The sequence below is a fragment of the Hylaeus volcanicus genome, chromosome 6 (assembly GCF_026283585.1).
Source record: "Hylaeus volcanicus isolate JK05 chromosome 6, UHH_iyHylVolc1.0_haploid, whole genome shotgun sequence".
NCBI classification, from domain to species: domain Eukaryota; kingdom Metazoa; phylum Arthropoda; class Insecta; order Hymenoptera; family Colletidae; genus Hylaeus; species Hylaeus volcanicus.
Window position 1 is genome coordinate 7,022,982 of NC_071981.1, and position 25,836 is coordinate 7,048,817.

General features: G+C 33.2%; 1 protein-coding gene across 2 annotated transcripts in view; it reads left to right on the plus strand.

Moving 5' to 3' along the window:
* LOC128879086 (uncharacterized) overlaps nt 1–25,247 on the plus strand; it is a 27,202-nt gene extending 1,955 nt beyond the window's left edge. The window contains exons 2-3 of one of the 2 annotated variants that reach the window (XM_054127920.1): nt 24,139–24,407; nt 24,877–25,247. In XM_054127920.1, the coding sequence (XP_053983895.1) occupies nt 24,139–24,407; nt 24,877–24,930 (323 nt within the window). In that variant the 3' untranslated portion in view covers nt 24,931–25,247. The remainder of the gene's footprint in view (nt 1–24,138; nt 24,408–24,876) is intronic. The other variant, XM_054127921.1, reaches the window with a different exon arrangement.
* The last annotated feature ends 589 nt before the right edge of the window (nt 25,248–25,836 follow it).

Here is a 25,836-nt window from a genome sequence, read left to right on the forward strand (position 1 = left end):
ATAATTAATAATAATAATTAACAAACAGGTCATTAATAACATGGAAAACAATTTGGATCTTGAAAGTCCCAACAGGATTTTAGATTATTACATTAAATTTTACATTGCCTATAATTAATAATAATAATTATCAAGCATCCAAAAAAAGCTTGCAGCCTTCTAGTAATACTGAACAATTGATAACAACACAGGAAATCAGCTCGACAAATAATCTCCATCATGCCCTGTGTAGTTCAAAGAGAATTCAATTTTAAAAAGTTAGTATTTGGTCTCGACCGTCTCCGATAAAGCAGTCACAGAATAAAATCTACTTCATTGCACGAGTTAAATCACATTAATAACCCGAATTATAAACGTTTTGATCAACATATTTATGAAAATGTTTCGTTCGAATAATTATTTTCTTCAATAACAAGTATTAAAATGATTCGACGGAAAGTGTTGCGATATATTCGTCTCTGTTAATTTGAATTGTTTCCACGCCTGATATAATAAATTGACGTACATTCATACGGTCAAAAAACACGACAAAATTTCAAATTAATTTCTTTTAATTCATTCTCTTCGTTCTCGGTAGAATTAAAACGAAAAGTTTGAAAGCCTTTTGCCACATTTTCAATCCCGAAGGTTCATCAAAACTATCATAATTAGCGTTCCACTGGGGTGCAGTTTGTCCTCGTGGCGGTTTAACGAGGATTTCGAATCAACAATGCGTCGCATTGTTTCGTCGTCTTCTAAGATACACAAGGCGTGCGTTTAGCGAATAACTGATAGAGAAATCAGGACAAATGCCTCGTCCCTCTTTCACATCCTACTTGAGAAAGACGTGAACGTGCGAAATATGAAAACCTGGTGTACGTCGCAGTTATGAATGGGAATTTTTGATATTCGCCCTTTGTACGGGGGGAGCGAAGCTTAAAGAGGAACTTTATTTCGAAGAGCCATAAATGCGAAGTAGAAATGCGCGGAGCACATAAAAGCAATCGAATGAATAAGACTTTCGCCGTTCTGTGTTACCCGAACTTAAATTGCTTCTCTTGCTGGGGGGCAAACAAAAATTATCCGCTCAGCGTTACGCGTTAATGCAAATTTAAATATCTGTCCGTTCACGACTAGGAAAATTTTAAGTATTTTGTTTTGAGAGCCAAGATTTAATACAGATGTGTAATCTGTAAAAGTTCATGCCAGTTATGCTTATACTACTCAAATTATATGTGAAACATACCCTTAAGTTTGATAAAAAAAAGGCAAAACGTGTTATAAAAAAAGTTTCACATATTAATTTGAGTAGCAGACGTGTAAGTGGCATGAACTTGTAGGATAACCTAACTAATCTCTCATAAAAACGCTGACTCCAATATGCTCTACCGTTGGCTGAATATTCCCTTTACTCGATTCTTTTCCTTCTCCACGGTGATTTTTCATTAATCCATGTCGACATACGTTTCTCTCTTTGTCGGAATACATTACTCACCTCCGAAAATACTGCAGGCTTTTTTACAATAGTAATTGACAATAGTAATCTCGGTTCTGCAAGGAACGAGAGAAATCAAAATCCTTCTAATACAGTAAAGACTGGATAAGTGCAAAAAAATCGGGACCCAACTGGATCGTTATCCAGTCGGGGTTTCCATTCTGTGTTTACTTTAATTTGGCTTGAGTTGAGCGTCGAACATAGAAAAGGACAGAGAGTGAAAGCGAAAGAGGTCCGAGGAACAAAAGCAGTCGGCCGAAACGTATCGGTGATACAATAGATCATATTACACTGCTCGCTCGCGGAACGTCAAGGGGGAACCCTTCCCAGTGGTGGGGATTATTTGTATAGACTGAAGTGAATCTAGTGAGAATTCTTTGGTAAAGATTGCACTATGAGTGGGAACGATTTAAATAATTGGAATAGAATCATGTATTAAAAGGAATTTAGAATCTAGAACGTGGATTTACTTCAATTTAAGATTTTTCAAGCATCTTGCATTTATCCAGTCAATCCTGTCTTGAACTTATCCAGTCTTTACTGTATATAAAAATGTCATGTAAGTTTTTGTGACTTGAATCCGTTTCTAATAACGAGTCTCGACAGCAGAATCCACTCCTCCCACTAAACCAGATCTACTGCACAGGTTTTCACACATTCCTGGAGTCACGATTAGTCCAATGTATCAAAAAATTATTTTACAAAAAATTCTCTCATCGACTGCTTTCTCTTCATTTGTTCGGCAAGTGACACACGTCGCGTACAAAGATCTGACCATTTTTACCCAAGCTCTATTGTCATTCTACCAGAAGATGGATCATCGTATCGGCTCCGATACGGAAATCCCTCTTTTGTAATTTTTCTACGCTTCGCTAATTTTAAATCTCATTTTAAAATTCACACACCTTTTTACTAGTGCGCGTTTAAATTTTCACAAATTTCCTGACGACCTTCGCCAAAGGAATTCGTTCATTCTTCCGCAACATGTATTTCGTTTATCCGAATGCGCGATGGCGTCGAATAAAACCGGAATATTACGATTATTTTTGGAATAAAACTCGTTTGGATTCGAGGCACGGTTCAAGGTATAGATTTTTTTATTCATTGCATGTATTATTTTACAAAGAATGGTATACAATGGAATAGAATAGTAATGATCGATAAATTATAATACAACAGCGTTGAGTTGGCTATTTATCATTATAAGAACGGAAAAAGGTGGAATTATTAATCGCAATCGAGGTGCGTGATTAAACCATGTAAAGAAGAGGATCGCATAAAAAAAAAGGTCGGATAAAAAATTTGTAGAGTGACAGAAGAAAAGTTTAGTTCGAAAGATAAGTTTTAAATGAATTTAATATAATGGCTAGCGTTGATATTTAAATACTTAGGCAAAAATAATTAGAGCTTCAAACTTATGCCTCTATCAGAAACAGCAGTGTGCGAAGAGAAGAAACAGAAGAATGCTTTGAAAAATGTACAAATGAAAATTTGAACTTTGGGGAAAATGTATTTTTTATGAATCTATTCAAATTTGTCTGGAAAGAGTAATTGTGCGTAGAGGAAAGGGCATCGAATGCTGCATTGAATATTCAACATTATCGATTCTGGATGAAAGAGAACAAAATTTTGTTTACCTTATCTTTACAGTTTCGCAGCTGCATGAAACCTAATTAATAAATCGACGACACAGGCGCGAATATTTTGTCACGCGCCAATCGTTCGTTACGAAATTACAACGGTTTAAACTAACATTTCTATTGACCAATTGTCGCACGATTGTTTATGATAATACCACGGTATTATTAATTTAAGCTTCGTTCGAACTGTTGCGTTAATTAACCGTGCGCCGCAGTTTTCAATGTTGAACCTACGAATGCGAATAACGATTTTGAGACGAACTTGCAAGTGGTTCACTTCTGGGGGTTGATTAGTTTTTTTTTAGGAACTTTGCCTGGGTGGAGCCAAATTCAAAAGTTTTTGCATGGGGTTCCTTCGCACCAGGCGACTCTTTTGTCACACTCGCGACCGCTGACGTGAATTCAAGTCACTTAAAATTCTATTTCCGGTTATGTAAAAATTATGATTATTTGATATAGTACATATTTTCTCTATTGGTATTTCAAAACATACTTTGCTATTTCAGACATACGAATTTGGGAAGACAGTACTCGGTATTAGAAACGTAAAATTATTATAATTTATTAGATTCTAGTATTAGAACACTAAAAGTTCTATTTACTTATTTATTCACGTCGTTATTGCACATTTTGGTTCGCTAAACCATTTCTAATAATTCCAGGTGAAATTTTATTTATTTACGTATTTTTCAATGCCATTAACATCATGTATCATTAGGTGACTTAACAAAATAATAAGAATAATATTACTATACCAATTCGATATTTCTCTTTAATTATATTTTTGTAGACTTCTTGTTCATACTTGAAGAAGACTGTACGAAGTTTGATACAACACGAAATTAGTTTATCACTCTCGAAAAGGAAGGGAAATAACCTTATCAGGATCGCCATAGAAACGCAAACATGTCACGTGGCTTTTAGATTTTATTGACGAAGAACGAGTCTCGTATGTGACAGCCTAACAGATTGCACTTACGTAAAATTTTGTGCGAACAAGGTAACCTCAGACAATCATGTAACGTCGAAGTATGTGCATATAACAATGTTATTGTTAATTACGGATTACCTTTGAACGACTCGAAGTACTGATTATGATAACTTTTAATGACATTAATCTGAGAGACGAACGAATAAAAAAAGAAAATTGGTGTCCTTCATACTTGTCCACGCCATTTTTAACTATGTTAATTATTTTAAGGCAAGTGACTTCGGTACTTTTCGATGCGATATTAAATAATTATTCTCTCACGTGTTTACCCCATTAAATAAATGTAGGATTTAGGATAACCGTGGTGAATAAATTAGACACGCGAGAAACTTGTAAATATAATATAATTAATATAAAATTGAAAATGTATAAAAGAAACCTGACGAAAATAAATGTTCTTTCTGAACCTTTATTTATAGAAAATTGACAAGGCAATCTCCAATATTATTATTTAAAAGAATATTGTCCTGTTCTTTTCCGACTTTCTTCGAACTCCATATCCTTAATTATTTATTTTATTATACAGAAGAAAATAAATGTTCATTCTGAACCTTTATTTATACAAAATTGACAAGGCAATCTCCAATATTTTTATTTTAAAGAATATTGTCCTGTTCTTTTCCAACTTTCTTCGAATTCCATACCCCAAATATTTAACTATTTATTTCGTCATCCAGAAACTGTTAGAGAAGTAAAGTAAAATTAAAGTTTAGCGCCACTATTCTCTAGAGGGCACACCCATACGTACGACTGTTTTTGGTTCTGACTACTGACAAAAAGTCCCAAGCTCTCGCTTGCCTCAAAAAAACGAAAAACGCGTCACGATACTTCACGAAGGTGCCCGAAAAACGACGAACACATCGACCACGTGACCGATGCGTTCACCGATCGAAATATAACCTTCCTTCATAAATAAAACACGAGAAGCTTGGACTCCTCGTGTAAATTTTCTTGGGACGTTGCGAAAAAACTGGGAAAACGAAGTAACAAAATATTACTTCGAGGAAAATGGAAACTTCATTTCTAAGACATGTTTCGCGTAATGCGAGTTATCAGTAGCTACTCAGGAGGCGTTAAGACGAGCAAAAATGAGAAGTCGTAACCGATTATTGTTACATTCGATGATGTTGTCGGATAGATTTCACGAGTGCACGGTGTATTGTTCCTTGGACGGGAAGAACAGAATCGACTGATCGATTCTCCATTACTACGTGAGATTCCCTAATTCGCAGAAAAGAGATATATTTCCACCATTGCACATTTATATCTTTATGATATAATTATTGGATTCTTCGTTATCTTCTTACAGTAATAACAATTGAATGCCTTCTAATATTTCGTGATGTTCTTCAATACAACTCAAGAAAAGAACTCTTGACTATGTTTCTTTTAGAAATATATTATTAATATTTATTTATTAAATCGTACAATTTAGAATGTATCCATAACATGAGGGAAAATAAATTATATCACAAAAGAACAAAGAGTTTTCTTAGAAATATAAAATAATATTAAGATGAACACGAAAATCGGAACTTAAAACAAAACGCATTTCGCTTTCCCATAAACGCTCTCTAGAGAATAGTGGCGTGAAATTTTAAATTTACTTTACTTCTCTAACAGTTTCTGTATAATGAAATAAATAGTTAAATATTTGAAGCATGGAGTTCGAAGAAAATTGGAAAAGAAGAGGACAATATTCTTTTAAATAATAATATTGGAAATTGTCTTGCCAATTTTCTATAAATAAAGGTTCATAAAGAACATTTCTTTTTTCTGTTATACAGTCAGTCCCAAAAGTATCCATACTCTCCATATCCATATTAAATGACAGGTTTGATATTTTCAAATAAATGTTTCCTTACAAATATGTGCACGAATAAACTTTACACATATACGTACATATTTATAATGAAAAATTGAATTGGAAACATTAAACCTACCATTTAATTTAAACTTATGAGAGTGACTGTATGTATTGTACACAATTTTAAATAAAAAAGCAATCGAGCAATTATTTCGAGTCGGATGAAAAGCTCATTATGCTTTGCGTGATCATTTCAGGCAGTTCTAATTAATTGCTCTGAAATTAATTGCAATTTCAAAATCGAACTTTTAACAAAACCTGCTGAAATCCTTTTGGAACATTGGTTTAAAATTTCACAACGTTATACCACCTCGTTAGGTTTGATCGTTGTTATAAACGCGTGGTGTCATCGAGAGCCGCCATTTTGTTGATGGCATCCATTTGCATACCGCGATGAGTGAAGTAGATTTACGCGAGTGGTCCAAGTGTATTAATTACAGTATCATAAACAAACTTATAACATATTTTTGATAGACAAATATTGATTTTATTTTGACTAAGAATTATTTAAATTAAAAAAGAACTTTTGGTTGTTCTGAGCGAAAACGTTGTATATAACAATTACGTGAGCTCTAGAGATTATTATACTCCTCGAGAAGCCTGGAAACGGTGCAAGGCTTTTGAACATTTGAAATCGCGTTGGATTGCTTTCCTTTCGAATCACTTTTCGATTTGGGACGGTAGAAAATACTCACAGTCAGCCAAATCGTACGAATACTAGGCGGTCAAACGCTATGACACCTTTCGGGGCGAGAAAGTTGACCTTATCGATGGCTTTGTGAGAAGAAAATCTGTCGCGGTGAGAAAATTAATTCTTTCCTAGCAATTCCGGCTACAAAACGTTTCAGACCACAGTGAACCTGTTCGAAAATTTTAATAACATACTTGCGCAACTTTCGTACCATAAAAGACCAACTAAATAACGAATAACGAATAGTTCAATTTTTATTCGAAAACATTTGGCCAGAAAATAAAAAAGAAAAATGAATTTTATTATACAGTTATACCGTGATATACTTCGACAGAAACGATATTAACGTTTTCGTAGGTGTTAGCAGTTCGAAGTTCATTGTCCCTAACTAATATTGGAAAAGTTTTTTAACAACGATGCCAGCTTTGTTTTTTGTAAGCATTTTACGACAATTTTGACGACCTCGATGTTTCTTTGAATTTTATCCAAAATTTAATGTCAGCTCTCTGGCTTATTGCGACTCCTCGAGGAGCGTTAAGGAGGTAAGGTAAAAAGGAACGTTAAACCGCGCGAGCACAGTTGTAAACGAGATTTTAATGAAAATAATATCACAATTACACCAAAGAAATTTCGAGTACTTTTGGAGCAAAACCCTTGTAGTACACCACTTTTCATCTCGCGTAATGAACCTGTCCAAAAATAGGTTGTATTATTACCTATTTATATAAACAATTAATTAACAATTAAACCTTGGCACAATTCAAGCGAAACCTGAATATTGCTGACGTTTAATAATATCGAGGTCAGATTTTAACAACACAGCTAGTCAGTCACAGCTGGCTTTCGTTATTATACTATTGTATCCATTGTTTCATTTACTTTCGTTAGAAATTAGAATATTGCGAGTGTAATTAATACCTTGAGCTTGAAAAGAACCGAAGTAGCAAATTAGTCAGAAACTGGTAATTAGCTATTAATCGTGTTATTAAATCATATTTTTAAGGAATTAAGGAAGGGTTTAATTTTTTTGAAATTACGTTATTAATAAACTGTGAATGTTCATGCAAAGATTATTTTTCTACAGTTACTTATGCAAAATGAAATAACAATATCATTCTAATAAATGTAGAATATTTTCAAAATGTATTATGTACATCAATATTATTATTAGTTAACATTTGGCTGGGGATTTCATGTATTTATCATATAAACTAATATAATAAACACATATCAAACATAATTAAAAGTTATGTGCAGTGCACTTATGGAAAATGGAATAATAATATGATTATAATAAACATAGAATATTTTCAAAATATATTATGTACATTTTACGTATATTTTTAACCGATTTCGAAAAGGAGGAGGTTACTCAATTCGACTTGTAGATTTTTTTTTTTAATGTCTGTTCACCGATTACGCCGAGATGGCTTGACCAATCGGAATGAATCCTGTTGGTCACCCCCGGTGGTCCCATTATCACGACTTTTTGCGATTTGTCATTTTTTACCCGTTTTTTTTACCAAAATACCGTGATTTTTAGGTATGCTTGCTTGCCGATTACGTCGAGATGGCTTGATGAATCGGAGTGAAACCTCTTGCATCTTGTCGAGTATTTCTTCCAGTTGGTCGCGTAAAAGAAACATTTTGTGATTTGTCATTTTTTACCCGTTTTTTTTTTTAAAAACAGAAATATTTTGTCTTGCTTCTTACTCCGAGACGGATGGACCAATCAGATTGAAACTTCTTGCATCTGGAAGAGCAGTTGGCATTTGGTCCCATAACAAAACATTTGTCCTTATTTTGTTTTTTACCACATTATATCACTTTTTATCGCGAAAAGCGTACTATTTCACGTATGTTTGGCCTGAAATCGATGAAATCGATGAAACCCCTTACATTTTGCTGCCGTACAGGTTTATGAATTTTTCATATTGTTTATAACTATTGTTATTGCAAAATTCCTATCTTTTTTCTTGGTTCATTAATTAATTCCGATTCCGATCCCGATTAATTCCATATTTTTATAACCTTCCAGCATTCCTGATAATCTCATTCGCAACTATACAGGGTGTCTCAAAAATGTTGGATGTCCTTGAATGGGGTGTTTCGGGGGGTGATTAGAAACAATTTTTTCATAGCGAAAATGTTGTTCGAGGCTTCGTTAAGGAGATATTGACAGAAACCCCCGACCAATCAGAGCGCGGGTATACCGTGGAGCGCGTACGGTAGCGTAGGCTCCGCAGACGCTCCTCCGGTATACTCGCGCTCTGATTGGTCGTGACTTTCTGTTTCCGGAATATGCCCTTAACGAAGCCTCGAACACCATTTTCGCTAAGGAAAAATTGTTTCTAATCACCACCCCACCCGCCCCGGAACCACCCCTTTCAAGGACTTCCAACGTTTTTGGGTCAGCCTGTATGTTGTTCATAACTATTGTTATTGCATGAAACCTATTTGTTATAGATTGCCACTAAAAAGAGTGAAATAAAATAATTATATCTAGAGCCAGTGCGTATTCATATAAATTGACTAGAAATTATTTCATACTTTTCACTGCACCTTTTTTGAAGTCGGTTAAATTTTTTTCCCAAAAAATTATTTTATTTCAGTCTTTTTCTATATTATTGCACGTCATAATTGCATGTAATCCGCAGTCTAGTTATCACAGACATTATATAATTAAGACGTACACGTCATCTGGTAAAAAAAAACGATTAAAATTTTTAACTAAAATTAGAGAGTTAATTAACTAAAGTTGGTTGTTTGGTGGCGTTTGGTGGCGATTTGTTTTCCGTCAATCTGACAGTTCTCTGACTAGTCAGAACCAGAAATACATAGTAGGAACGTCATACTAATCGCCAATAGCTTGAGAGACCCAGAGCAAGTAGAAAAGTCAAGCAATGGTCAGACGTGCCAATCGAGTATCAATCCTATACGTACCCAATGAACCTTCAACATTGATTTTGTTCGAAAACGACTCCTCCTATGAAAAGAATGAAATTAACTATACACACTTGTACAATTGTCATCAATTAAAATTAAAAAATTGAAAACGTTGATTAAGAATTCAGAAAATCAGAAATCAGAAAATTTAAATTACAAAGGGTTAAACGAGACAAGAAAATTCTTTCAGTTTTGAGACTTCATGCTTCGACGAATCAATACAAAGGAATGATCAATTCACTCGAATTGTCCTATATTAAAAAAATGTTCCGACATTCTATTTCGAAAGACCTCGTGGATATTATTAGGTCGAGAAACTTGCTCGCCAAAAATCCTATAAAAGCTACTGTCCATCCCGCGGTGGTTTCATTATCTCTTTCGAACGTCTTACTGGCCAGGGGTCTATTCGCTCGAAATCTTATTACTCACGATGATTTGATGTATGGAAAATATGATGGGAACGGGTTTCGCTTGCTCAGGGCTCAAAGGTACTTTATACCTGTTCTATAACACTATCGCGACGAAGCTATATCGACTTATAATGCGTCTAGCCCTTCGCTCCACTCGTGCGCTTCAAAATATAGACGGGAATCGATAACTGATCAAGTATGAATTGGTTTAAATAAGAAAAGCAGTAAGTCTATATTCGATCGTAATTTTCCACCTTCTTCGACGTTCAAACGTTCGCATTATGATGTTTTAGTTACCGACCCTATAAGCGAAGAAAGTATTTCAATCAAGAAAAATTTTCAGAAAATTCTGATAAGAAAAAAAAAATAAAATTCTAACATACTTTACTCGATGACGTTTGATAATTAAGTTATTCGAAATTTTATTTTACAGTAAAGTCTCTATGAATGCACAAATTCGGGACTGTGCATTTATGGTAGACTTCGTACCTGATGTTTGCCGACAAGCTTCGAACGTAGAGAAGGACTTTTTTATTATCAACTTTTGTGTTGTAAAACTTTTACCATCATATTCCTGACATTCTTCTGATTAAAATGAGACCAAACACGATATAATTCGGACGATATTTATAGTTCTATGATATATGATACATAATAAGTTGTTACAAATAAATACGTTGCGAATTACGTCGTGTTTGATCTCATTTTAATCAGAAAAATGTCTGGAACATGATGGGTAAAAGTTTTACAACACAAAAGTTAATAATAAAATAGTTTCACCGTTGCATTAAATTGTCTCACCGAGTAACCCGATCCCAGATCGTGTTTACACTGCTCGGCGATCAAACTCCTCGACCCCTCGAGGGTTATACCCTCCAGTGGTGGGGATGGTTTCAGTGCATTTATGGTAGAGATATTTGTGCATTTATGAAGACTTTATGTTTCTAACATTTGAAATTTTGTCTGAAATTTTGTTCAATCATCAGAGTTTGGAATTGTAGAATTTGTAAGTGACTTTGTTTACTTGCTTCTTTGAGTCCATTTGAACTCGTTCAATTAGAAGTTTTGCAGTTTAGAAGGAATTTTGGCCGGGACACGTTTCGGAATTAAGAAAACAGAAAAAAATGGGGGAAACGGTAAAACAAAGGTTCAGATATTTAAAATAGGGAAGTTGGTATGCAAATTGTTGCAGTTCGATTCAAGAGATTCTTCCTTTCGAATCAATTTTAATTACAGGAGATTATAGATAATATTCAATTACAATAAATAATTTATAAAGGAAAAGGATTAAATTTGATATTTTAAGGACGAGCTTCATTTATCTTAATTAAGAAACTTTTTCTGTAAAATTACTGTATCGTATTGTAAAATCTTAATTCGTATAAATCTCATTGTAACGTTGATTAATGATTCGTGTCCCTTCGAATTTGCAATTAGAAATTTCAATCAATCTTGATTAAATATTAATAGCAAGATCTGTGCTGAGAAACCACAATTAATAAAATAATAAAATTAAAAGGTATTAAATAAATGCAACGTTATATAAGCTCTTCTCCTCATATTAATTAATTCTACGCGCCATATCAATGAAGAAAAGTAGACTTTCTTTTCTATCCATAATGGCCATGATCATAAGATTCATAAAAGTTTCCACGGAACTTGTGAAACATCATCTTCCTTCCATAGACTTCTTGATGGTTTCAGTAATGCACTTTGAAAATGTAACGATAACGCCTTATACATACAATAAGCTTAAACATTTTAACGATTTAATTATAACACGGTTATACAACAATTTAAAACCTTGATCCAGTGTTGTATTAATCTCGCGATGATCTTTCATTCGAAGTTAATCAAGACAAAGTTTCTTGATTAGATTAATTCAACTAGAATTAATAATTCAACTTTGTTTTTTAAATAACTCAAGGCACGCGAAGAATTAATGTTAATTCTTAACTTACTAGATTGTTAATAAATTGAAGACTACTAACTCTTTTCTTCGTGCTCACCATCTTTTTAAGGAATTCACTCAAGTAAAGGTTTCTAATCCATCAGAAAACACGAGCCTAATTGCAGTAAGCAGAACTTTGATACCAACCGAAGGGAAAATGCTATTCCTCGTCCAAGATGGAGTCCTCTTACCCTAAGGGATTAAATGTCCTGTTCTTGGCAACTTGTTATCCCCTAAACAATTGGCTGGCCCGTTAACAATTGTTATTGTTGCCGATTCCCGGGAAACTAACTTGAAACCGCTGTTCCAATTAGGTGCACTTTGATCTGACAATTGCGGACCTTCTTCTTTTGTTCAACAAATGCTACTTCTGTGGTTAACCTAACTGTAGTTGGGCACCAAAGGTGACTCGATTCAATTTTACAAGCAAGGAGCCTTTTTATGGATGTATAATATATTTTAATAAACAGATTATTATTATTATTATTATTATTATTATTATTATTATAGATATTTATTATTATTATAAGATAATTTAAGTGATCAACATAAATGTCCTAAAATAAATATAAATGTCCTGACATAAATGACATTTTTTTTTTAATGGAAAAATGGTCTGAAAATTGAAGAATATTGTTTTTGGTATCCAAACATGTCATTTTTAAATTGTTTCTATACAGTCATCACCAGAAATTCCAATTGATGGTATTGTTTATTTATTGGAAATATTTAATGATAGAAACTATGAACATTTTTTGGAATACTTTTATTCAATTATAATAATTAGAGTGATCAACATAAATATCCTATTTACATTTTTTTTTAATGGAAAAATGGTCTAAAAATTGAAGAATATTGTTTTTGGTACCTAATCATGTAATTTTTAAATTGTTTTTATACAGTTGTCATCCGAAAGTCTAATTGATGCTATTGTTCATATTTACGAAATATTTAATGATAGAGAGTATGAACATGTCTGCAATCTTCATTAACTCGTCCATAACCATACTGGACGTCTGCCCACTCGATGTTGGAGTAAATTGGCGTATCGATAAGCGTTATCTCAACTATAAAACGCTAAGATAGGGTCTGATAATTTTGGTACCATGCATTGTGTCCGACGCGAAGTCTGGTTTACTTTCAACAAGGAAAAAGGGTCAAACCTGGTCAACACTTGAGTAGATACTACTCTATTTTTTTTAAATAATAGAGACCAATAGTAAATTCTTGTATATCTACCAATGAAAATTGCGACAAAAACATTTCGGCAGAATAAACTACCAACGGTTACCTGTTATTATTTCTCAATATTCGAAAAGCTGGACGAATTGTTGAACAATAAAGCTTAGTCGAAGAGAAGAAAGACCGTTGACGGAATATAATAGCAATCTCGTTTGGGTCCAGCAATCTCGCAATGGGGTAGAAATCACTCTTGGAAAAGTTGCACGGAGCCGGTCAGAAAACGGGAAACAGGGGAGCGAACTCTCGTTACGCAATAAATGAAAACGGTCATTAGACAGCACCCATTGCCCGGCAAATACTTTATATCCGCGAGTTCGTTATGGTCGTTATTTAGTAACGCACCGCTATTGCATTGATTACAGAGTGGATATTCTTTCAATCGATGCTGTTGCGCAACACGTAACACGTTGTTCGCGATTACTTTATTTTTCTTTATTACCGATGGGCCATTTTTCCCTGAATCGATATCCGACCCGTAAAAACGGACAATTTCTTTACGTATATTAATATAGTCCTGTGCAAAAGAGTGCACATTTGGATTTAGCTTATATATTTTATTTTAAAAATAGTGTACATTAAAGGAGGACTTAATATTTAGTACTTCATTTACCTTCGTAATAACGTCGAATCTTCTTGAACAACTTCCATGTCTGTTTTTTCTTTTTAATTATTTCACTGGGAATGTTTCAGCATTTAGCTTTTAATACCTCAAACAGTTCATCTACATCTTTCGGCTCTCTTCTCCTTCGAACTCTGTCCAAATAATCCCAAACGTGTTCAACAATAATTAAATCAACTCCCAGGTGACCAACTTGAAACCTTTATTGTTTCATTCTTTTTTAAATCTTTTAAATCATTTCTAATTAAAAAAAAAATGAAATTTTCATTTCTTTGCCTCCAAAGTCATCCCAAGGTCATCTAGGTCATTGTATTCGTCTTGGCACAAACTGTAATACTTACAAAAATAAAATGTCATTTAAAAAACAAAGGCGGCCGTGACAATACTAAAAAAAAATTTCTTTTCGAATTTTTTTCTATTTTAATGTATAGCCAATCGAAAACTAATCACTATTTGTTTAAAATATTGTCAGATTCAAGTACTTGAAAAATCGTTAAAAATGTTACGTGGAACTCCCTTATAAATAATAAATATACATATTTATTTAAGTGCAATAATAAGCTTCACATTATGCCCAAGGACTTTTGCATTGTACTAATAGCTTGTATATATTTCTGTAATATTTATTTGAATAAGTCTGATAACCTTACCATCACTTTTGTTTAAACCGTGGGTGACTTATGGATGGTACTTAATAAACAAACGGAATAACACAAAAGAAAATAACAGGAGCGAAGAGTACTCAGTGCAAACGTTCGAGTTTTGAAAGTAAACCTGTTCTTCCAATACTACTTAAAGCGATTCATTTGACTTTCACCTTTTATCTGCTAAATCCACATTTTAAGATGTAACAATTTTTTTAAATATGCGCATAAATTTCCATCGGAATTTTCATACCATTAAAAGTCATCGGACGATTAATTTTGTAACAAATGCAATTTTTCAAGAAACATTTCACGTATAATTATATGCTTAACTTTAATAGATTTTTTAGATGTTGACAATGTGATCTTTTACATTAAATCGATAATATTTGTTACAATTTTTTACTACGAAGTTTGCAATGAAAAAAACAAATTGAAACTTGGAACGTTCGGTGGCGTTAACGTAATGTTTATCCGAACAATGAGGTACTTTATAATTAGTTCATCGTCATTTTAGTTTATTCAAACTGTTTAAACTTCAGTAGTCTTTGCTAAAATGAAATTGCGCTTGTTTAAACATTTTCTATGGAACAAAAACACGCGAAACTAATTTCACGGGTGCTTGTAACATTTAATTATGCTGTTCTTGGAGCAATTTTTTAAAACTCTGCTTTATACTATCAGTTTTAATTAATTAAGTATTAATTTTGCAAATTTTAATTAGTTTTAAAATGAATTTATACGTCTGTCTGTTTACGTTGTTATGATGTATTTAATCGTGAAATACTAATCATGTACGTAACCCACTTTGCTGCACTTGTAATTCGTAATTCGCAAATTAATATATCGTTACATCAAGTTCATTAAAAATTTGCTATCAGTGATAATGAAACGATTCGTTGGGTGGAATAAAAGTCAACACTTATCCAAACTTTGCCCACATTAACAGCTATTGAACTTAACAAATGGATAGAAGAGATTATTTCTCTTCACATTATTGCACAATAAAATTAAATTAATTGACAATCAAATTAATTTGATAAGAGACGCCCTCGAGAAATGGATTCAGAAAAATGTTTGTATTAGTTTAATCAAATTATCAAAAATATAAGGTTATAGGGGATGATGAGGCGAAACTTTTTTGTATTTACAGTTTATTCATAGGATGGTTAGTTTCGAAATTAAAAATTGGAAATTTAGAAATTGGTTGCAAAAATTGAATTTCAGGAAAATAGTTCTCTAAGTTTTCAATTTTTATTTCTGAAACTGAACGTCGTATGAATAAACTGTAAATACAAAAAAGTTTCATTTTGTCATTCTCTATAAGGTGATATTTTTTTCTAATTCGATTGAACGACTATTGTTTTTTTTTCCTTAAAATAACAAGTCTTCCAAGTTTTTAATTTTGACCTCTGAAATTGAACGTTCCACGAATAAACTCTACATATCAAAATGTTCCGTCTTATCATTCCCAATAAGTTGATATTTTTTTTGAAATGCACATCTTTACGCATCTCAGAATTTCAATCAAAAATCGTCCCGTAGTCAAAGGGTTAAGGATACGCGTCATTCGTGTCGCGCAAACGACACTCCGAAATAAGACTAAAAAATCTGAAACAATTTGCGCTCGTTTTGTTCGTAATTCGAGTAATTGGGAAAAAGGAGGCGGCTGGATGAAACGCTAAATGTTCGTCGCCATGTCGCGCTTTAAATTCAAACAGCATTCGTAGTTTCGTACCGAGACGAACGACTTTTATTAAATCACTCGATCCCGGGTATAACGTAATTTCTATCTACAACGAGGTCGGGCAACTTGCCGTCCCTTTACTTTTGCTTTTACTCTCCAAGAACTGCGTTCCATCAGCCCCGATTCGCAGACTGTTTCTGCGAGATTTCCAAACGTATAAAGCCCTCATTAGATCCACAAATGGACAACGGCTTTTTAGGAAAAAAGCGAACGAATTATCCAGCTCGAATTAAAGAACATTTCTCGAAGAAAAAAAATCATTTCTTCGACTATATTTTCGCTTCGACTATATTTTCGTTGGCATTTATAACACCCCGACGAAATTACGTTTTCAACAACTGCGTCCTGTACTTCCGCTGCGAAATGTTTACGGTCCGTGTAACCAGCTCCGCCATCGAACGCGGATTTAACGTCTGCAAGCAACAAATTTATGAATCTCATAATGCAGAGATTCGACTTCGCGTTGCGACGAATAGAAGGCGGAAGTAATAAAACAACGTGCTTGAGAAATACCGATTCTTATAAAGCGACGTCGTTTCGCCCGCGTACCTGTCTGACAAATGCTGGCTGGTTTAACGATCTCATTTGTCGTTGTTCGGAAAGTGAAATTACAGATCGTTTTACGTTACATCTTGTTCTGCGATATGATGTATGTATGCTCTGATTAATTAAGTCAGAAAATTGAGTCAGAACAATTCTTCGAATTAAACGAATTCTAGAATGTTATACATATTGCCTTTTATTGAAAATATATAAATATACTGTTTATTCGTTGCCATTGTTCGAAAAGTACAATCATTGTTGTTCTTTTTAACTGACTTCGAAAAGGAGGAGGTTACTCAATTCGACATGTATATACATTTTTTTTTTTTTTTTTTTTTTTTATGTCTGTTCACCGATTACGCCGAGATGGCTTGACCAATCGGAATGAATCCTATTGCATCTTGTAGAGCATGCCCCCTCGGTGGTCCCATTATCACGACTTTCTGTGATTTGTCATTTTTTACCCGTTTTTTTTTTAAAAACAGAAATATTTTGTCTTGCTTCTTACTCCGAGACGGATGGACCAATCAGATTGAAACTTCTTACATCTGGAAGAGCAGTTGGCATTTGGTCCCATAACAAAACATTTGTCCTTATTTTGTTTTTTACCACATTATATCACTTTTTATCGCGAAAAGCGTACTATTTCACGTATGTTTGGCCTGAAATCGATGAAATCGATGAAACCCCTTACATTTTGCTGCCGGAGGGGTTTTCGCAATGATCACAGATGCAGAAATTTATGGATTTCTGTATTGTTTATAACTATTGTTATCGCAAAATTCCTATTATATGATGTAACTCGGTGAGGAAATTACCGAGCGCGATGGAACCTTCCGCATTTCGTAATAGATGAATTCGTGATGTTCCCATTTGCAATTATACAGGGTGTCCAAAAAATATTGGTTGTCCTTGAATGGGGTGTTTCGGGAGGCTGATTTGAAACAATTTTTTCTTAACGAAAATGTTATTCGAGGCTTCGTTAAGAAGATATTGAGAGAAACCCCCGACCAATCAGAGCGCGAGTATACCGTGGAGTGCCTGCGGTAGCATAGACTAAGAAAAAATTGTTTCACCCTGCCCCCCCCCCCCCGCGGAACAATCCTTTTCATGGACCTCCATCGTTTTTGGGTCATCCTGTATATTGCTCATAACTATTGTTATTGCATGAAACCTATTGGTTATAGATTGCCACTAAAAAGAGTGAAATAAAATAATTTTTTGAAAAAAAAATTTATGCGACTTCAAAAAAGTTACAGTGAAAAGTATCAAATAATTTCTAGTTAATTTATATGAATCCGCACTAGCTCTAGATATAATTGCTTAAAAGTATGGAAAAATGCAATGAAAAGTATGAAATAATTTCTAGTTAATTTATATGAATACACACTAGCTCTAGATATAATTGCTTAAAAGTATGGAAAAATGCAATGAAAAGTATGAAATAATTTCTAGTTAATGTATATGAATACGCACTAGCTCTAGATATAATTGCGTAAAAGTATGGGAAAATGCAGTGAAAAGTGTGAAATAATTTCTATTTAAACTGCATTGTTATTCACCATCATTTGATGAATTTGGTTAAATTATTAAATACATCATATTAAATGCAATGCACCTTTTTCGGAGGCGGCGCAGATGTAAAAACTTTTTAATTCCGGTTTGGGTTAGCTTTTGGTAGAGGCGACAGTATTGAATGATGTCAATGTACACATGTTTATTGTCTATGTGGAATTAATAGTTAATGTATATAGTATGTACACGGAAATATAGTGCGAGTAGATTTGGGGCATTTTTGGAGGGGAGGGGCGGCATAATTGATTACTGCTAATATATAAACTCTCCCCATGGAAATACGTTTGGGATAGTATTTGGTGGGGGCGGCGAAATTGAATAGTGTTAATGAATATGATGTCTAAAGTGGATGTAATGATAGCAATAATTAAAGACCATATTTTTTGTTTCTCCGACAGAAAGTTATACCAAGTTTGGCAATTTTGAATATACTTAATTTTAAATTTTTCGCCGCCTCCGAAAAAGGTGCATTGCATTTAATATGATGTATTTAATAATTTAACCAAATTCATCAAACGATGGTGAATAACAGTGCAGTTTGAATAGAAATTATTTCACACTTTTCACTGCATTTTCCCATACTTTTAAGCAATTATATCTAGAGCTAGTGCGTATTCATATAAATTGACTAGAAATTATTTGATACTTTTCACTGTAACTTTTTTGAAGTCGGTTAAATTTTTTTTCCAAAAAATTATTTTTTATGTTATAAATTAGTTATATATGTAATTAGACTGCGGATTTTTTTGCAAAATAAAATCCTTGCAAACGTACCAACAAAAATTAAATTTACATAAGAATTCATTTCACCTTGCAAATATTATAATACAAATTTTAATTTCAAAATTTTTTAATATTATTGCATACTGTGTCCATTTTGTAGTTTCTTGCGTACTCAAATTTCCTATAAATGCATCAAAATCCGCAGTCTATATATAATTCTTTGATATAGTTATGGCATGATGTATATCTATAACAAGATGTATAGACGCACCAAAAATGAAGTAAAAACGATATTTTTATTGAAATTAAACGAATTGTAGGATAACATATACAGAGTGTCCCAAAAATGTTGGAGGTCCTTGAAAGAGGTTCGGAGTGGTTCGGAGGGTGATTTGAAATAACTTTTTCCTTAGCGTGAATGTTGTCCGAGGTTTCGTTAAGGAGATATTAACAGAAAACCCCGACTAAACAGTCGCAGTAGCATAGGCTACGCACTAGTCAGCCGCAGTAGTATAGGCTATGCACTAGTCAGCCGCGCTCTGATTGGTCGGGGTTTTCTGTTAATATCTGCTTAACAAAAAGGTCTTTTAAATCATACCACCCCTTTCAAGGACCTCCAACATTTTTGAGACACCCTATCCCATTAAATATTTATGGTCTTCCCATGTATCTGGCGGCCACATGTTTGTGCTGGTCATTGCTTATGATTCGACCTGCGCCGAAGTTAATTTTTAAATGTGCTCTTTTAAGCGACCTTAAAGTGAAGAAATTCTGCATGCTAAGTCACAACATGGTCGAACACTGATTTCACTCTGATTTGTTCTGTACGAATACGCAGTTTGTACATGCGGTGTTGTTATAACTATTATACCATTAACTGTTTATAAATATTTAAATATTAATTTATGCCAATTAAGATTTCATGAATGTTCAAATTTGACTAAGTTCAATATTAAGATATTCAATTAATTGTCTTCCTAATCATGTTAATATAATAAATGTTCCTGTAATTAGTCAAAATAAAATTTGGTTTAATGGACAAAATATACATGTCCCAATTTTATAATATTCAAATATAGGTAAACTTACTAAAATTGAAATTGAGATAAATAATATCAATTTAAGAAATTTATAAATTTTTCTACATGGGAAGATCATGAAATCATCTCGATCGGTTACTCGTTGCCGAGTCGTAGCAAACAATAGGTATTTTGCAATAACAATACTTATAAACATTTAAAAAGACCATAATTTACATCTACAGTACACGTCTATATGCACAAGTATACACTTCCTTACTCCTGTATAATTATGTATAACTATACTTTACAACCGCCGATTAAACAGTAAATACCGCTGGAAAAGTTATTCGACCCTTATTCGATAATTTCGGATAAAGATAAAAGTACGAAAGTTATCCCACGCGACGAGTGAAACTTCAGTTAAAGATAAAAATGCGAAAATAACCTACTCTGGAGAGAAACTAGGTAACTCTAGCCGTCGAATAAAGATACAAATGCGGAAAAGTATCTTAGGGTTGAAACTCTCGGGTAGAAACCAGGTATCTCTAGCGGTCGGTTAAAGTTAAAAATGGGAAAACTACTCAACGAGTGAAACTTTCTGCAGATAAAGCAGGTATCTTTAGCCTTCGAATAAAAATAATTTAAGTTATCTTTATCCTTTGAGTACATTTACTTCGAATACGTTTTTTTATTCGGCAGTCATCAAATAAAGATAAAGTTATGTATCTTTTGTTCTATTCGACGAGTAAAAGATAATAATTTTTTATCTTTATTCGATATTTAAAATTTTTATTTGGATAAAGATTTTGCCCATCTCTGTTTATAAACAAATGTTTCTTCTTTCCTAGATTACTATAAAATTCAAATTTGAATAACAGGACGAGAAATTTCAAAATATTGAAATATTCTTGAAACATTGACTTTGTTTGTTATCTATTATTTAAGACAAATTTTGGTTGTCTCTGGTATCAGATGACACGTGACATACACGACTCTTCGCCAGGTTTCATTCTCGCCACTCACATCCATAAGACCGCTCTCTCGGAGATCTTTTTAAGATACCTAGTACATAATACTGTTACATCATGTCAGGATGCCTTTTCGTTTGAGAGATAAAAGTGTGCATCTAGAAAATTTGGGGAAGAGATGGAAGATAGATCTTTAAGCGCATGATGCATACTGGAAACTAGGTCAGTTGTCTTCCTCTTCTTCATTCTTCGGGGTAAAAGAATCTCTATATCTACAATACAACATATAAGTAAAATACAATACTCCAAATAACAAATAGAGTTAAATAAGAAGAAGAGAGAATAAAACTATTTATATCTCTATGCATACAAACTCAAGAATCCAGTTCGTTTCTATGTATTTTTTATCACTTTTCCATTTTTCATTTTCAAGAATCGGTGACAGTTCCGCAATTTTTTATTTATTTAATAGAACACAGTTGCGTTGCGAGAGCTTTATTTGCAATGATATGCAATGCAATGATATGTTCTTCCATTGTAAATTTTAGTTGATTTTAATTCAATTAATTGTTGTATCCCCATTTAAAATTTAAAAAAATATTATGTATCCCTCCCTCCCTCTGCTCTATCAGTTCAAACGAAAGGACAGTACACGTGTCTTAAAATACCAAGAATCCAATTACAGGAAGATTACACAATCTATAAACAAACTGCCAAGTTAAATGAAAATACAAACTGCGAGAAAACAGAGCGCGACATGTCAGGGTACTTCGACGCAGTCGAATAAGTCGCATAATGGAATTATGCCACTCCCATTTACGATCGAAAATAACAAAACCATTTACACTCGAGTACAATTACGACTAAGGCCAGGAATACAAGCAGTCCGTAGAGTGCATTTAATCATAAACGAGTGATTAATCGCAGAGTGCGACTAAACGTTTATATATTTATAATATTTATTTAGTACTAGCTGTGCTCCGCGATTTCATCCGCGTGGTACATTATTTTATGTCGTTCGTGACTGTTTAACTTCGTGTTCCTTCGTGAATCAGTAGGTGACTGTCTTTTGTTTTCCGAAACTCAGATGTTGCAATCGATATTTGTCATTGTGAGTATAACGATGCCACAACTTTATTTATAAAGTTTGTGATTTCACATTGAAAACGTATTCTTATCAAAATAAAACATAATCTCTTCAGCCTCCACGTGTCTCATTTCACAAAAATGGCAGCGAAAGGTCGGACATTTTCCCATTTTCTGTCACGTCGATTCTCACTTCAAGAAGATGAAGTTTCGCGTCGACGTTTCACCTTTGGACGTTTCTTTCAGCTTCATTCCGCGTTTAAGCAAAACCCAAAAAGTTGTAAGAGTAAACGAAAACAATATTCATTCTTGAAATTCCTGCATTTACGTCAACGAGAGTCTGTGCAAGCTAGGAAAATCATTTTTCGCGAGAAGTTTCTTTACGTCTCTTTCTTCCTGTCTCTTTAGAAGACTACCCAAGCTTTTAAAATGCACGAATGATCGCGAGGGGAAGAAGCTTGAAACCAAGCATCGATTAAACTCGGCTTCGTTTAAGATAATAATTGAGTGAATAAGTGCCCCGATCGGGGCTCTCATTGATTTCTTCGTTTTCCCTATTTTTGTACTGCTGCCCACGTGCAACGAATCAGATCATTCGGTCACAAGGCATTTCTTACCTGAAATATTGGCCTGATTCTGGTTTTGCATTCTCCATTATGTTTTAACGATTGTATTCGCGTTTATTGTAATGTTAATACAAGCTTTGTAAGTTTGATAATCAATTTATGATTTTATTTTGAAAGGTGCCATCGCAATACCATTATTGATTCAAAATAAAAATAAGAATAACTCTGAGAATTCACTCAGACGTTAGGAGGGAAAGGGGCGGGGTTGAAAGATTTGTGGGGGGCACCACGCCTCCTACGCTATGTACTTTAACAATTTTTACAATCTAACTACAGATTTATCGTTTGATATTATTACCTTAACCTTTTTTTTACAAAATTGTATCGTAATTGTAATTGTGCCACGATAATTTTGCCCAGGGCACCAAAAAATGCTAACACCGGCACTGGATTCACTATTGTGACGTCCAGCTCTGCTCTGTTAGCATAAACACTGTTTAATTAACCCTTTAGTTGACTCACAAATATTATCATTATCATGTCCTCATAATAACATTCCTCTATTAATTATACAATATTTAATTATACTCACAAATGCAATAATATTAAAATAATTAAATTGGAGATGCGAGTGTTATCTTCAGTGTATTAATATTGCCATATCACTGTTGACATTGCTCAATTAATTGTACATACATGAAAAATCTACGTGTTTTCCTTTAAATTTTGTAGTTACTAAAAACACAGTATTGTCTCGAGATAAGCAACTCGCCGGTCCCGATCGAGTTGCTTATCTCGAGACAATACTGTAGTTGTAAATTTAAGATGTCCAGCATTTCTCTAATGCAAATAGAAAATTTCAAATCATAAAATTGTAAAGAATTCTTTAAATTAATTTAAAATGAAAAATCTACGTGTCTTGATTTAAATTTTGTAGTTACTTATACATACTGAAGACATACTGTATTTTTAGTAACCACAAAATTTAAATCAAGCCACGTAGATTTTTCATTTTAAATTAATTTAAAGAATTCTTTACAATTTTGTGATTTGAAATTTTTTATTTGCATTAGAGAAATAGTAAACATTTTAAATTTACAACTACAGTATTTATAGTAACTACAAAATTGAAAGTAAAACGCGCAGATTTTCCATTTTAAATTAATTTAAAGAATTCTTTACAATTTTGTGATTTGAAATTTTCTATTTGCATTAGAGAAATACTGGACATCTTAAATTTACAACTACAGTATTGCCTCGAAATAACCAACTCGCTGGTCCCGACCGTGTTGCTTATTTCGAAACAATACTGTAGTTGTAAATTTGAGATGTCCAGCATTTCTCTAATGCAAATTTCATGTATGTATGTTTAATTATAGCTGCTGATGTTAAAGTAAACTATAGCTTACTAATGATTTAGTTTTATTTGGCAGGTGGTTGTTCAGCATTTGGACACTCCTGTTTCGGTGGCCATGGCAAGAGGTTCGATCCACACGTACGGAACAACGCACTTCAAGAAAACGAGGCGACGACCAGCGACAAGAGCCAGGAACTGGGAACGATGCGTCTGAACGAGTTTGCTCTTCCTATGCGAAAGTTTGAAGGCCAAGGGGAGGTGCTCCTTCCGCAATCGCGTCGTCAGGATCCCTCGAGATTCGATCCTTACACGTTATCCTTCATCGTTGGGCAATGGGTACATAAAGTAATTAATCATATTTAACTGCAAGACGAGTTTATTTTAATTTCTACTTGCTTTTACCTAATGAAAGAATTAACTAAATATGGAAGAGGTTCTCATGAATATTTTGAGTAACTACAAAATTTAAAGTAAAACACATACATTTTTCATTTTAAATTAATTTAAAGAATTCTTCACAATTTTTTGATTTGAAATTTTCTATTTGCATCAGAGAAATGGTTGGCATCTTAAATCTACAACTACTTGTATAAAGGAAATTAATATGTTAAATGTCATAGTACTTATTACGAGTACTATGCTCACTGTTATTTCATTTTGTATTATAATATGAATATGAATTCAATAAGAAGTATTTATTCATTTTTTAACTTCATTTTTAAACACAAAAACCATTAAATACATTTGAAAAATTGATAATACAATTAATTTATGTAAAATTTATGTATAATTTATTTATAATTGTTAATTGCAGTTAACGTCGCATCGTCGACTTCATCAGCCGGACCCGGAACTTGATAACAAATAAACGGATAGGCGTTTTTTGTTGCACTTTCAATTTAAAGTTAGACAAGAGAACATGTAACATTGATAAATGCAAAATTGTAAGAAAATTTATTCGTTTGCTACGCTGTTTTCACATATTCTTTCGACAAGCGTAGCCAAAATAAATAATTGAATAATTGTTGTTGATGTGTACATATTATTTTCAGTTGTCTAAACGAATAAACAGAAATGAATTTTGCTATTTCTGCATGAATTTCATTCTGACAATGATGTACAACTATTAATACTTTACTGGAATTATTGTAAGCATAGAGTAGATTGAATAAAATATTATTCCTTCGATATTTGTGTACCTATTTTATTTTTTAGTCACCCATTGACTACGGTACTTGCCCTATTGAATTTTAGTTTACTTTATATTTTCACATGGAACTTTGTTGTTTCATGTATTTCAATTCATGTGTGACAAGGATATTAATATTTTTATATATATATAAAAATAGTTAATATCCTTGTCACACATGAATTGAATATATGTGTATATATATATAGTTTGAGGAAGATGTACATATTTAAATTACATACACTTTTCCTACTAGAATTTTAATACAATAATTTTTCGGATATTATTTATGCGATTTTCAGTACAGAATTTACACAAATATGACGATTAAACATAAATAATATCGTTCATCCTAATGATGGACAATGCATACATGATTTTGTAAGCATTTGTAAGCCTAATGTCTTCCTCATGCTATTTTTACTTTTATAGTTTGAAGGATTTATTATAATTAATTTCATTCAAAATTAAAATCAAATTTTTATCCATAGTTTCAATTTACGGGCACGGCGACGCTATAATCATCTAGCGGCGAGCGACTTGAACTAATTTTCACTCTCTGTCCTTCTTACATGCATTCATCAT